The following is a 13,013-nucleotide window of genomic DNA, read 5'->3' as shown; positions in this document are numbered from 1 at the left end:
CAGATAGTAGGCATAGGACATTAGTTTTAAGGATGGCGAAAGCGTATTAAAACTGATTGGAACTTATTTATTTTCAAACATTGTTTTTACACTCGAGCGGGATGGCGAAAGCGTACGTTAGGGTTATTAGCTTGCTCCGAGTCAACAGAGCGAAAGTTTGAGATTAGGAGATTTAAATAGATAACAACCTCGTAAAATAGGCATTTTATTAATTACATTGTTTCCAAAAAGCTCTTCTAAAATCTAATGGGATGGCGAAAGCGTACATTAGGATTAGGATAGTAGTCTGAATCAACAGAGCGAAAGTTTGAGACGAGGATTTTTAATCAATGGAATTATTTAAGATTTTTAATTTAATTATGCAAAAGCCAATGGACCTTCGGATTACCTTTAGTTAAACGAAATACATACTGATACTTGTCTTTTATTATTATTCTTTATTTTCTCACAATCACTTTCCCTTAGGAACAATCGAAATTTTAGTACTCCTAGCTTTACATAGTAACCTTAGATAACGGTAGATCGATTCATAGTCCCTGTGGATTCGATATCTTTTAAAACTACACGACACGACTGTGCACTTGCAGTTACCAGATTTATAGACACGTAAAGTCGCGATCAAGTTTTTGGCGCCGTTGCCGGGGACTATTTAAGTCGATATCGTAACTCACTGTTACACCGTAGAGACTAGGACAATTCTTCCCTTTCTTTCTGAACGATTGTATGCCAAATACTCGTTCAGAAGGAGGAGATTTAATACAACGAATTAACGAGATCGAACGTTTCATTAACGTTAAACGTCGAGCTCGCAATCTTCCCGAAGTAGCAGAAATTCCGATTAATCAGGAATTGATTTTTACTGATCAAATCAATCAAATCACCCCGAAGTTAGAGATGGCTGCTATTCGTCCTCTTAGAGACTATGCCGCTCCTTCGCGCGCTGAACCGCATTCAAGTATCGCACCACCTGCGATTGAGGCGAACAATTTCGAACTGAAACCTTCGCTGGTCCAAGCTGTTCAACAGAATCAATTCTCTGGAAGCCCTGTAGACGACTCCAATCTCCATTTATCCGTGTTCGTGCAATACGCCGATACTATCAAAGCCAACAACGTTAGTTCCGAAGCTATTCGATTACGCCTTTTCCCTTTCTCCTTGAGAGATAGAGCGAGAGCGTGGCTTCAATCCCTGCCTTCCAATTCCATAACTACGTGGGACGAATTGAAGAGAGTATTCTTAGCGAGATACTTTCCGCCTAGCAAAACTGCTATGCTCAGAGGTCAAATCAACGGATTTACCCAGAAAGATAACGAATCGCTCTTCGAAGCTTGGGAACGTTACAAGGACATGCTTAGAATATGCCCTCATCATGGACTCGAACCATGGCTGATCATCCATACTTTCTATGGTGGTCTCTTATATAACACTAAAATGACTATAGATGCCGCTGCTGGCGGAGCATTAATGGACAAACCCCATGATGAAGCATACAAACTCATAGAGAACATGGCACAAAACCATTACCAATGGGGTGGAGAACGAGCCGCTCTAGAGAAAGCCCAAACCAAAGGAGGAATGTACGAAATAAGTGGTATAGACCGCGTTAACGCTAAAGTAGACGCTTTAACTCAAAAGATCGAGAATTTGACCATCACTCCTTCAGCCACCGCTGCCGCTGTAACACCTAACTGCGAGATTTGTGGATTGACTGGGCATGTAGTTGTTGAATGCCAACTCTTGACTGGAGTCCCATCTGATCAAGTAAATTACGCTCAAGGAAACCCTTATTCTAACACGTACAACCCTGGATGGAAAAACCACCCGAACTTTTCCTATAAGAACAACAATGCGTTGTACGCGCCTGGACAAGCACCTGCTGTACCACCTGGCTACCAAAAAGCGCCTGTAGCTGCTCAAAACACCCCTAGGAAGTCAAATCTAGAAATCATGATGGAGAACTTCATAGCTTCCCAACAACAAACCAATAAGGACTTCCTGAATCAAAACATCCACAATAGCGAGCAACTAAAACAACTATCGAACAAAGTAGATGCTTTAGCTACGCATAACAAAATGTTGGAAACTCAAATCTCACAAGTAGCTCAACAACAAGCACCTACTGCTGCCCCTGCTGGCACGTTTCCTGCTCAACCTCAACCCAATCCTAAAGGACATGCGAACGCGATAACACTACGAAGTGGAACGAATTACGATGGACCCATAGATCCTAGAACTCAAAACGTACCCATGTCACAACAAGAGCCAAAGGAAACCCAAAAGAAAACAACTGACGAACAAACTGCTAAGACTGATGAGAACAATAACAAAGTGGAACCCGAAAAAGAGAAACCTTATGTTCCACCACCACCTTATAAGCCACCAATTCCTTACCCTCAGAGATTAGCTAAATCAAAAACCGAAGCGCAATTTAAAAGATTTGTAGAACTTCTGAAGCAATTAAACATAACCATACCGTTCACAGAAGCCATAACTGAGATGCCTTCGTACGCTAAGTTCTTAAAAGAAATCTTATCAAACAAAAAGAAACTCGAGGATAACGAAACTATAACGCTTACCGCTGAATGTAGCGCTATCATCCAAAATAACATGCCTCCAAAACTGAAAGACCCTGGTAGTTTCTCTATACCCTGCGTAATTGGAAAAACCATCATAGAGAAAGCCTTGTGCGACTTAGGAGCTAGTGTTAGTTTGATGCCTCTTTCGACCTGTAAGAAACTCAATCTAGGTGAGCTTAAAGCAACGAGAATGTCTCTTCAACTAGCAGACCGTTCAGTTAAATACCCTGTAGGAATGTTAGAGAATATCCCTATTCGTGTAGGCCAATTCTACATCCCAACTGACTTCATCATTATGGATATCCAAGAAGATTCTAACATCCCGATCATATTAGGAAGACCATTTTTAGCAACCGCTGGTGCAATTATAGATGTAAAGCGAGGAAAGCTTACCTTCGAAGTAGGAGAAGAGAAAATAGAATTTATCCTTTCCCAATTCCTAAAAGCACCTTCTATAATTGACACATGCTGTTCTGCTGACATAATTGACGAGTGTGTCAAGGAAATAAAATCCGAACCAAATAAGGAAACCGAAATCCTAAGAATTCCTATGCCGCCAATTCTTGAAGACGACAACTGGCGTGAGGAATATCAAGATAACCACCTGAGTGAATGCTTAGCCTTAACTCCCGATCCTATACCTGGACCTAAGAAACCTGCTATAGAGCTGAAGACACTTCCTACCGATCTTAGATACGAATTTCTAGACGAAGAACTAAACCGACCAGTTATAGTGAACGCCAACTTAGGACGAACCGAGACTGAAAAATTACTTAATGTCCTAAGAAAATACCCTACCGCTTTAGGATATAACATATCAGATCTGAAAGGTATAAGCCCTTCTCTGTGTATGCACCGCATTATGCTCGAAGACGATAGTAAAACCTCTAGGGAACATCAAAGGCGAATAAATCCTATTATGAGCGATGTGGTTAAAAAGGAAATCCAAAAACTGCTAGAAGCTGGAATAATATATCCTATATCCGATAGTAAATGGGTTAGCCCTGTTCACGTCGTACCAAAGAAAGGAGGAGTCACTGTAATCACTAATGCAAAAGGAGAATCTGTAGCACAACGTACCCAAACTGGATGGAGAATGTGCATTGACTATAGGAAGCTAAATAAAGCTACCCGAAAAGACCATTTCCCTTTACCTTTCATAGATCAAATGCTCGAACGCCTAGCTAAACACTCACATTTTTGTTATCTGGATGGATACTCCGGATTTTTCCAAATTCCTATCCACCCTGACGACCAAGAGAAGACCACGTTTACCTGTCCGTATGGTACATTCGCTTATAGACGAATGCCTTTTGGACTCTGCAATGCACCCGCGACCTTCCAAAGATGCATGATGGCAATATTTGCCGACTTCCTAGATGGAATAATGAAGGTCTTTATGGACGACTTCTCTGTCTGTGGAGGAAGTTTTGAAACATGTTTAGAGAACCTTGAAATGGTGCTTAAACGATGCGTAAGCGTAAACCTAGTCCTTAATTGGGAAAAATGTCATTTCATGGTTCGACAAGGAATTGTACTTGGACACATCGTATCCGATAGAGGAATCGAAGTTGATAAAGCAAAAATCGAAATTATCGAAAACCTTCAACCTCCCAAAACCGTTAGAGAAATAAGAAGTTTTCTGGGACACGCTGGTTTTTACCAACGCTTCATTAAGGATTTCTCTAAAATAACCAAACCCTTAACTGAATTACTTATGAAAGACGCCGAATTTATTTTCACTGATAAATGCACTGAAGCATTTCAAACGCTTAAACGAGCATTAATCTCTGCGCCAATTATGCAACCTCCCGACTGGAATGAGCCTTTCGAAATAATGTGTGACGCAAGTGATTATGCTGTAGGAGCCGTTCTAGGACAAAGAAAGGATAAGAAACTACATGTCATATATTATGCGAGTAGGACCCTAGACGAAGCTCAGATGAATTATGCCACGACAGAAAAAGAACTATTAGCTGTCGTATTTGCATTAGACAAATTCCGTTCTTACCTGGTAGGAGCCAAAATAATCATATACACTGACCACGCCGCCATTAGGTACCTCCTAACCAAAAAGGACGCTAAACTAAGACTTTTGAGATGGATCTTGTTACTACAAGAGTTCGACCTGGAAATTAAAGATAAAAAGGGCACTGAAAATGTCGTAGCAGATCACCTCTCTCGATTGGAAAATCTGAAACCCGAACAAGTACCGATTGACGATGATTTCCCTTATGAAAGACTCATCGCCCAATTAGAAGCAAATGAATTCGAACCGTACCGTCCAAACTCTGAAACCGACAAATTAGCAGAAATAGCTTTAGCCCGATCTGACGCACCTTGGTATGCAGATTTCGTAAACTACCTAGCTGCTGGTGTGCTTCCTCCTGATCTAAGTTACCAACAGAAGAAGAAATTCTTCCATGACCTAAAACATTACTATTGGGACGACCCACTCCTGTTCAAAAGAGGCCCCGATGGAATCTTTAGACGTTGTGTACCCGAGGAAGAAATAAGAAGCATAATAACACACTGCCATTCTGCACCGTGTGGAGGACACCATAGCACATCTAGAACCTGCGCCAAAATCCTTCAATCTGGACTCTTCTGGCCCAACCTGTGGAAAGACGTTTATTTTGCTGTACTAAGCTGTGATAGATGCCAACGAACTGGAAACATTTCGAGACGCGATGAAATGCCTCAAAAAGGCATTCTTGAAGTAGAAATATTTGACGTCTGGGGAATAGATGTAATACCCGGTATTATATTTATTCAGTTACTAATTCCAAATTAAATTGAGATGAGTAATAGGTAATTATAATACACATTCTTACTAATAGGTTTATCCATTAAACCATGTCAATTAGTGAGAATGAGGGTGTTATGGGTATTTTCCCACTTAAATAAGAATTAAGGTGTGTTTGGCTTTTATGTTGCTAATCATATTGAAACAAAAACCAGAATTTGTTTTTGGTGGAGAAAGAGGAAGAAAACGTGGAAAAGGGAGAGGAAGAGAGGGAAGCCTCCAAGCTTGATCCAAACTCAGCTCAATCTTGCATGCACCTGAATCTATTCAAGCCTGATTCTCTGATCATCTTCTGTTCTGCTCTCAACTCCATCATCATCTTCATCTTCTTCTAAGGTGAGTCCTAGATAGAAACCTTGGGCTTGCATGTTGGAGTTTCTAATTGGGGTTTAGGGTTGTGTGATGATTAATGAATCAATGAAGATGATTATGTTATACTGCTTTAAATCCATGCTTGTTGGTGATTCTGAACATGGTGCATGTGTTAAATTCGTGGAATTGTTAGTAATGCAGGGGATGAACTCATAAGCACTTTGGGACTGGTTTAGAACACCCAAAAATGCAGAAAAACGATTCTGGTTCAGTGTAACCGGTTACGGGTTCTGGTGTAACCGGTTACGCTGTTGAAAATCAGACAATCTGGGCATTTTGCGTGACCGTAACCGGTTACGGGTCCTGGTGTAACCGGTTACACTGGGCGCAGGGGGAAAAATTCAGTAACTTGGAAAATTCATATCTCCCGTTTCGTACGTCCGATTGACGCGTACTATATACCGTTAGAAAGCTAATTAAATATACTATCTAGGAAAATTAGTCCCGGTGTTTGAATATTATTATTCGGCATATCAGATGTATCTTTAGTAAAAAGCGACATGAATAGTGTTTGGATAATATGCTGTTATAACGAATTTTCATCTTCAAATATTATGTTATATTATTGCATGCTATGCTGAATGTATGAAACTCCGTCGTTTTGGTTGAACGATCGGATTGCTTGACTTGATTGTGACCTTGACTTTATGTCGTATTTTGTATGCTTGAATCGAAGTGGCCGGTAGGCTAGATTGGGATATACCTCTTACTATGAAGTCAAGGTATTTTCCCGGACCATGTAGTCCAATGGAATAACCCGTTCATGTGTATTGTTCGATATGGTGTGCATCTGAGCTACCGTTGCAGTGTGCTCGGTAAGGTGGGGTTATGCGGCCAAGTAGGCTAAGCATGATGAGATAACTCACCTCTAGTATAGTCACGTAGACTAATGCTAGGCTTTCGCCCGATGGGCTCAGGCGTCAAGGTGGCGGTTTGTACTCGGTGTAACTCACTAGCATGAAGGAGGTTAACGGGATAATGACGCCAATTAGGCCAGGTCATGGTACGGCCATTTAGGCTTGTGGACTCGTTTAACCATCCTGCAGTGTGCTTGTACAAGTCCCTTGACAAATAGGCAGGAGGTTACTCATCGAGGATGCATTTATTCCATAATCCTAGCCGGGGTTATTTACACTTCTGGATTCCCCGTAAGTGGATGCGGGTTTGCATACTTGTTTGTTATATAAATATATATATCTGCAATAGTCGTCCAATGGAGGATGATTCTTTGTTTTTCCCCGTACTTGTACCGGATGTGAGGATGAACCCCGAATCCATGGTGGATTCGTGTATTATTGTATGTTCCCTTTAGACCCGAGTGGACTAATAGGATAGGCGGACTCACTGAGATTTAGTAATCTCATCCCATTCCAATTACTTATTTTTCAGGTGGTTCGAGGCAAGATCGCGGTAAGGGAAAGATGGATTAGATCTCTTGGCGATGCTTGGACATTTCTTCTAGCTCATATCGTGCTTACTAATTTATGTGTTTTGGATATGTACCGTTCTGATGTATTTGTATTTTGGCCATGATACATTCGGCTTTTGTACTCGTGTACTTCTACATTCCGCTACAAAACATTATGTATTTTGTTGTCTTATGAACCTTTTATAATACTTTATGCATATTATTCTAGACAAATATGTGTGGGGTGTTACAGTTGGTATCAGAGCAGGTCGATCCTCGACTTTGCTAAGACACATCATAATGCAGCACAATTCTGCCTCATATGTGTATAATCAGTATGATTCCTTATGTCTTATTTATGGCATTGAGTCTGATCAGCTTGATTCCATGCGTAGGACAGACAGGGAGATGGCTGAGCAACGCAGAGGTCCCGGAAGGCCCAGAACTAGGCATGTGGAGCCCGAGCAAGAAGCCGGAGGTGCAGGCGTGCCATGGCAACAGATGATGCAGCAGATGATGCAGCAGAACCAGATGATGGCTCAAATGATGCAAGGCATGCAGGGACAACAACCTCCTACTCAAGCTCCTGTTCCTCAAACTGCGACTGGACCTGATTTTCGTGCCTTCTTCAGGATGGATCCTCCAGAGTTTGTTGGCGGACTTGATTCACTCTTGGCTCATGACTGGTTAGCTGGAATGGAGAGGGTGTTTCAAGCTATTCAGTGTACTGAAGAAGAGAAGGTGATCTTTGCTACTCAGAAGATGAAGGGACCAGCTCTTAGGTGGTGGAACACTGCATCTACTTACTTCACCACTCAAGAAATTCCTAAGGATTGGCAACACTTTAAAGTGGCATTCTTAGAGAAGTATTTCCCTAATAGTGTAAGGACCCAGAAGGAGAGAGAATTCCAGAACTTCAAGCAAGGTGACATGTCTGTTTCAGAATATGCAGAGAAGTTTGAGGACTTGGCAGACTATTCCAGACAGGCTGTTTATGCTCCAGATGAACTATGGAAGATTGATCAGTTTATGATGGGTTTGAGGGCCGACATTGCTCATAGTGTTTCCCAAAGAGAGTTCACCACTTATGCTGAATGTCTAAGGCAATGCTATGTTGCTGAAAATAGTCTGAAGAGGGTTCAAGAAGAGAGGAACCAGAACAGGGCTAATTTCAGAGAGCAAGGAAGGTCTACCCAGCACTTGAGGCCCCGTAATCCTCCACCAAAGAGGAAGCAGGTTTATGGTGATCAGTCGACTCAGCCGCCACAATGCCACAAGTGTGGAAGGAAGCATGCCGGGGAGTGCAAGTTGGTGCCTGTGACTTGTTATAGATGCGGTGAGCAGGGCCACATAGCTCCACGGTGTCCACAAAAGAGGATTCCGGAGAAGACTGCAGGTCGTGTTTACACCATGGATTCGAGAAAGGCCAAGGGAAACAACAATCTCATCGCGGGTACGTGTTATGTTAACAATCAACCTTTATGTGTTTTAGTTGATTGTGGAGCCACTCATTCCTTTGTCTCTTCTGAGTGTGTTTGCCGACTTGGTTTGGAAGCTACTCCATTACCCAGTCCTATGATTATTTCTTCAGCGACGGATGATACCGTGGAAGCTCGACTAATTTGTAAAGGTTGTTCAGTGTCCTTTAACGGTCGTGACTTTCCGATTGATCTAATTTGTTTACCCCTCAAAAAGCTTGATGTTATTCTAGGGATGGATTGGTTGTCTCTTAACTCGGTATACATTGGTTGCAAAGAGAAGGCCATATTCATTCCTGCTGAAGAGACTTCTTCTGATGATGCAATTACCAAGTTGATAGAAGGTACAATCAGCACGGTTAATTATCTCTGTTCTCAAGAAAGATCCTTTCTTTTAGTTCTTTCCAAGGAGTCCTCTGTGAGAGTTGCATTTTCGGAAATTCCGGTGGTGTGCGAATTTTCTGATGTTTTTCCTGAGGATATCACTTCCCTTCCTCCGGAAAGGGAAGCAGAATTCTCAATTGATCTTGTTCCGGGAACAGCCCCAGTTTCCATCACTCCATATAGGATGTCTCCTATTGAACTCAGAGAACTGAAGCGCCAATTGGAAGAACTTCTTGCCAAGCATTTCATTCAACCCAGTGTTTCTCCATGGGGAGCTCCTGTTCTTTTGGTGAAAAAGAAAGACGGAAGTATGCGCTTGTGCATTGATTACCGTCAGCTGAACAAAGTCACTATAAAGAACAAATATCCTTTACCACGGATCGATGACCTTCTAGATCAATTGAAAGGAGCCAGTGTGTTCTCGAAGATTGATCTTAGATCAGGATACCATCAAATCCGAGTGAAGAGCTCAGATGTACCTAAGACTGCCTTTAGGACTCGATATGGTCACTACGAGTTTTTAGTTATGCCTTTTGGTGTGACTAATGCTCCGGCAGTTTTCATGGATTACATGAATCGAATCTTTCAACCATATTTGGACCAGTTTGTGGTGATTTTCATCGATGATATCCTTGTGTATTCTCGTACTCCCGAAGATCATGAGGAGCACTTGCGGATTGTGTTATCTACTCTTCGAGAGAAACAGTTGTATGCCAAATTCAGTAAGTGTGAGTTTTGGCTATCCGAAGTAAGTTTTCTTGGACACGTTATCTCAGGAGGAGGCGTAGCAGTGGATCCTTCTAAAGTAGAAGCAGTAGTGAATTGGGAGAGGCCGAAGAGTGTGACTGAAGTCAGAAGCTTCCTAGGCTTGGCGGGTTATTACCGAAGATTTATCATGGGGTTTGCTAAGTTAGCCTTACCTTTGACAAAGCTTACACGTAAGGAGGTTGCTTTTGAATGGGATTCCGAGTGTGAGCAGAGTTTCCAGAAACTTAAGAAGAAGTTGACTACCGCACCAGTGTTAGTGATTCCGGATCCAAACCGATCTTATGAGGTGTTCTGTGACGCTTCTAAGAAAGGTTTAGGAGGAGTTTTGATGCAAGATGGTCAGGTGGTAGCTTATGCGTCTCGACAGTTGAGATCTCATGAGGAGAATTACCCGACCCATGATCTTGAACTTGCTGCAATAGTCTTTGCACTCAAGGTGTGGCGACATTACCTATATGGCGTTCACTTTGAGATGTTCAGTGATCATAAAAGCTTGAGATATCTCTTTGACCAGAAAGAGTTGAATATGCGACAAAGGAGATGGATGGAGTACCTAAAGGATTATGACTTTGAATTGAAGTACCACCCAGGAAAGGCCAACAAAGTGGCAGATGCATTAAGTAGGAAGGAATTTCGAATTGCTGAGTTGATGATGTTAGAGTATGACTTATTGGAGAAATTTCGAAATCTTAACCTTCAGTTTGAATGGACACCCAAGGGCGTGTTAATCAGTAATTTGAGCATCCAGAATGAGTTGAGAGAGAGAATTCGGATATCCCAAGGGTATGATGAGCAATTGCAAGCGAACAAAAATATGTCTGATTTTGTGAGGGCACCTGATGGGGTAATCTTATTTCAGCAACGGGTGTGTGTACCGAATGATTCGGAGTTAAAGCGTCTGATTCTGGATGAAGCTCACAAGAGTAAATTCTCTATTCATCCTGGATCGACCAAAATGTATCAAGACTTGAAAAAGGACTTTTGGTGGCCAGGTATGAAGAGGGAGATTGCAGAGTATGTAGCACAGTGTCCCATTTGTCAACAAGTTAAGATTGAGCATCAGAGACCAGGAGGAATGTTGCAGCCACTGGAGATACCAATGTGGAAATGGGATTCTATCTCTATGGATTTCATTGTGGGATTACCTCGTGCTCGAAGCGGACATGATTCTATATGGGTAATAGTGGATAGGTTAACCAAATCTGCTCACTTTTTACCTGTAAAGACCACGCACAAGGTGATTCATCTCGCAAGACTTTTCATAGCGGAGATTGTCCGATTGCATGGTGTGCCATCCAGTATAGTGTCCGATCGGGATCCAAAATTCACTTCGAGATTTTGGAAGGTGTTTCATAAGGAATTGGGGACTAGACTGGATATGAGCACGTCTAACCATCCTCAGTCCGATGGGCAGACGGAGAGGACGATCCAGACGATTGAAGATATGCTGAGAGCTTGTATTTTAGAAGAAGGTGGGAGTTGGAAAGATCATTTGCCATTGATAGAGTTCGCATACAATAACAGTTACCATGCTAGTTTGGGTATGGCTCCTTATGAAGCTCTATATGGGAGAAAATGTCGATCACCGCTATGTTGGGCCGAAGTAGGGGAGAAAAGTATTCTTGGACCGGAGATTATACAAGAAACTACCGAGAAGGTTAAGATGATCCAAAGTAACCTTAAGAAAGCTCAAGACCGGCAGAAGAATTATGCGGACAAGCGAAGGAGACCGTTAGAATTTGAAGTTGGTGATCATGTGTATTTGAAGGTCACTCCAAGGTTGAGGTTGGGAGGACAGTTCAAAACACAAAAGCTCGGTCCGAGGTATGTAGGACCATATCAGATTATGAGTCGGGTAGGTGAAGTGGCTTATCAGTTGGCATTGCCACCTTCACTATCCGGGCTGCATGACGTATTCCACGTATCTCAGCTCCGAAAGTTCGTGCCTGACACCTTCCATCCAATTCTTCCGGATTTTGTTGAAGTAGAACCGGATCTTTCCTATGATCCTCAACCTTACCGTATCCTGGAGCGTGCAAGCAAGTCTCTACGGAATAAGGAGATACCTATCGTAAAAGTGATGTGGGATGAGACGCGTCCTGAGGAAGCTACTTGGGAGCTTGAATCCGAGATGCGGGAATCCTACCCTCACTTGTTTTGGTAAGTTTTCTTCGAATTCGAGGACGAATTCTATTTAAGGGGGGGAGAATGTAATACCCGGTATTATATTTATTCAGTTACTAATTCCAAATTAAATTGAGATGAGTAATAGGTAATTATAATACACATTCTTACTAATAGGTTTATCCATTAAACCATGTCAATTAGTGAGAATGAGGGTGTTATGGGTATTTTCCCACTTAAATAAGAATTAAGGTGTGTTTGGCTTTTATGTTGCTAATCATATTGAAACAAAAACCAGAATTTGTTTTTGGTGGAGAAAGAGGAAGAAAACGTGGAAAAGGGAGAGGAAGAGAGGGAAGCCTCCAAGCTTGATCCAAACTCAGCTCAATCTTGCATGCACCTGAATCTATTCAAGCCTGATTCTCTGATCATCTTCTGTTCTGCTCTCAACTCCATCATCATCTTCATCTTCTTCTAAGGTGAGTCCTAGATAGAAACCTTGGGCTTGCATGTTGGAGTTTCTAATTGGGGTTTAGGGTTGTGTGATGATTAATGAATCAATGAAGATGATTATGTTATACTGCTTTAAATCCATGCTTGTTGGTGATTCTGAACATGGTGCATGTGTTAAATTCGTGGAATTGTTAGTAATGCAGGGGATGAACTCATAAGCACTTTGGGACTGGTTTAGAACACCCAAAAATGCAGAAAAACGATTCTGGTTCAGTGTAACCGGTTACGGGTTCTGGTGTAACCGGTTACGCTGTTGAAAATCAGACAATCTGGGCATTTTGCGTGACCGTAACCGGTTACGGGTCCTGGTGTAACCGGTTACACTGGGCGCAGGGGGAAAAATTCAGTAACTTGGAAAATTCATATCTCCCGTTTCGTACGTCCGATTGACGCGTACTATATACCGTTAGAAAGCTAATTAAATATACTATCTAGGAAAATTAGTCCCGGTGTTTGAATATTATTATTCGGCATATCAGATGTATCTTTAGTAAAAAGCGACATGAATAGTGTTTGGATAATATGCTGTTATAACGAATTTTCATCTTCAAATATTATGTTATATTATTGCATGCTATGCTGAA

At 41.9% G+C, this 13,013-nt stretch overlaps 1 protein-coding gene and 1 non-coding gene across 2 annotated transcripts; one reads left to right on the top strand and one right to left on the bottom strand.

Moving 5' to 3' along the window:
- Positions 1-1,269: 1,269 nt before the first annotated feature.
- Positions 1,270-1,376, bottom strand: LOC131626016 (small nucleolar RNA R71). Its single transcript, XR_009291009.1, has one exon. It is a non-coding gene; the product is annotated as a small nucleolar RNA R71 (small nucleolar RNA).
- A 6,287-nt stretch (positions 1,377-7,663) lies between these two features.
- LOC131625998 (uncharacterized) lies at positions 7,664-8,741 on the top strand. The gene is made up of 4 exons (XM_058896828.1): positions 7,664-7,903; positions 7,994-8,187; positions 8,290-8,615; positions 8,734-8,741. Exons 1-4 carry the CDS (start codon positions 7,664-7,666, stop codon positions 8,739-8,741), a joined length of 768 nt encoding a protein of 255 aa, XP_058752811.1.
- The last annotated feature ends 4,272 nt before the right edge of the window (positions 8,742-13,013 follow it).

Source organism: Vicia villosa, unplaced genomic scaffold (assembly GCF_029867415.1).
Source record: "Vicia villosa cultivar HV-30 ecotype Madison, WI unplaced genomic scaffold, Vvil1.0 ctg.000253F_1_1, whole genome shotgun sequence".
In the NCBI taxonomy this organism is placed as follows: domain Eukaryota; kingdom Viridiplantae; phylum Streptophyta; class Magnoliopsida; order Fabales; family Fabaceae; genus Vicia; species Vicia villosa.
Note: the sequence above shows the minus strand (reverse complement) of the source record. Positions and strands in the feature narration are given on the sequence as shown.